General features: G+C 55.8%; 1 protein-coding gene across 1 annotated transcript; it reads right to left on the bottom strand.

The window, feature by feature from the left end:
* On the bottom strand, window positions 1-708 carry COL26b_005972 (uncharacterized protein; the record flags this gene model as incomplete). The annotated part of the gene is made up of 1 exon (XM_053178804.1): window positions 1-708. One exon carries the CDS (start codon window positions 706-708, stop codon window positions 1-3), a length of 708 nt encoding a protein of 235 aa, XP_053037275.1.

Raw genomic sequence — 708 nt, 5'->3', positions numbered from 1 at the left:
TTACGACCGCTGAGTTGACAAAATTGACTGGATCAGAGGTTCCATAATCTTCTCCAGGTCCTTCTGAACATCCTCTGGACTGCGATTTGTGTCCACCTCAAAGACCTTCATGCCCTTCTCTTCAAGTTTGGCCACCACGAAATCCACATTGTTATAGAACTCATCAATCCGGCGCATCGCAGTCTCAGGATCCAGGTCCTCCGGTCTCGCCTCCGCCCCAGCCTCATCACCCCGGGATGCTACACGCTGTTTGGAGATATCCTGAGGACACTTCAGGTATACCGTCAAGACCGCGGGTGGCAGTAAATGAAGCCATTCCTCAATCTGCTCCGGTCTTCGCGGGAAGCCGTCCACGAGCCAGAACTCCTTACCTTCGAGTCCTCCGTTGCGAATCTCCCGCCACAGCAACCAGGCGCCCATATCGTCGGGGACGCTGGGGTTTCCGGTGTTGGGCTTGGTCTTCAGTCCGGATACTCCCGGGTCCCCGCTCTTGCGCAGACCGCGCATCAGGTCCCCGTACGAGAGGTGTTGCAGGCCGAAGTGCTTGACCAGGAAGGTGCTCTGTGTGCCTTTGCCTGCGCCGGGTGGACCGATTATGAAGATGATGAGTGCGTCGTCAATGGGCTTGCGTCCGGATTTGTACCACAAGGAAGCGCCAACCATGAAGCTCAAGTATGGCAGGAATTTCGCGAGAGTTTCAGCAATCAT

The sequence above is a fragment of the Colletotrichum chrysophilum genome (assembly GCF_026319265.1).
Source record: "Colletotrichum chrysophilum strain AFK26 chromosome Unknown scaffold_42, whole genome shotgun sequence".
Lineage (NCBI taxonomy): Eukaryota > Fungi > Ascomycota > Sordariomycetes > Glomerellales > Glomerellaceae > Colletotrichum > Colletotrichum chrysophilum.
This window is presented reverse-complemented; position numbering and strand designations above follow the sequence as displayed.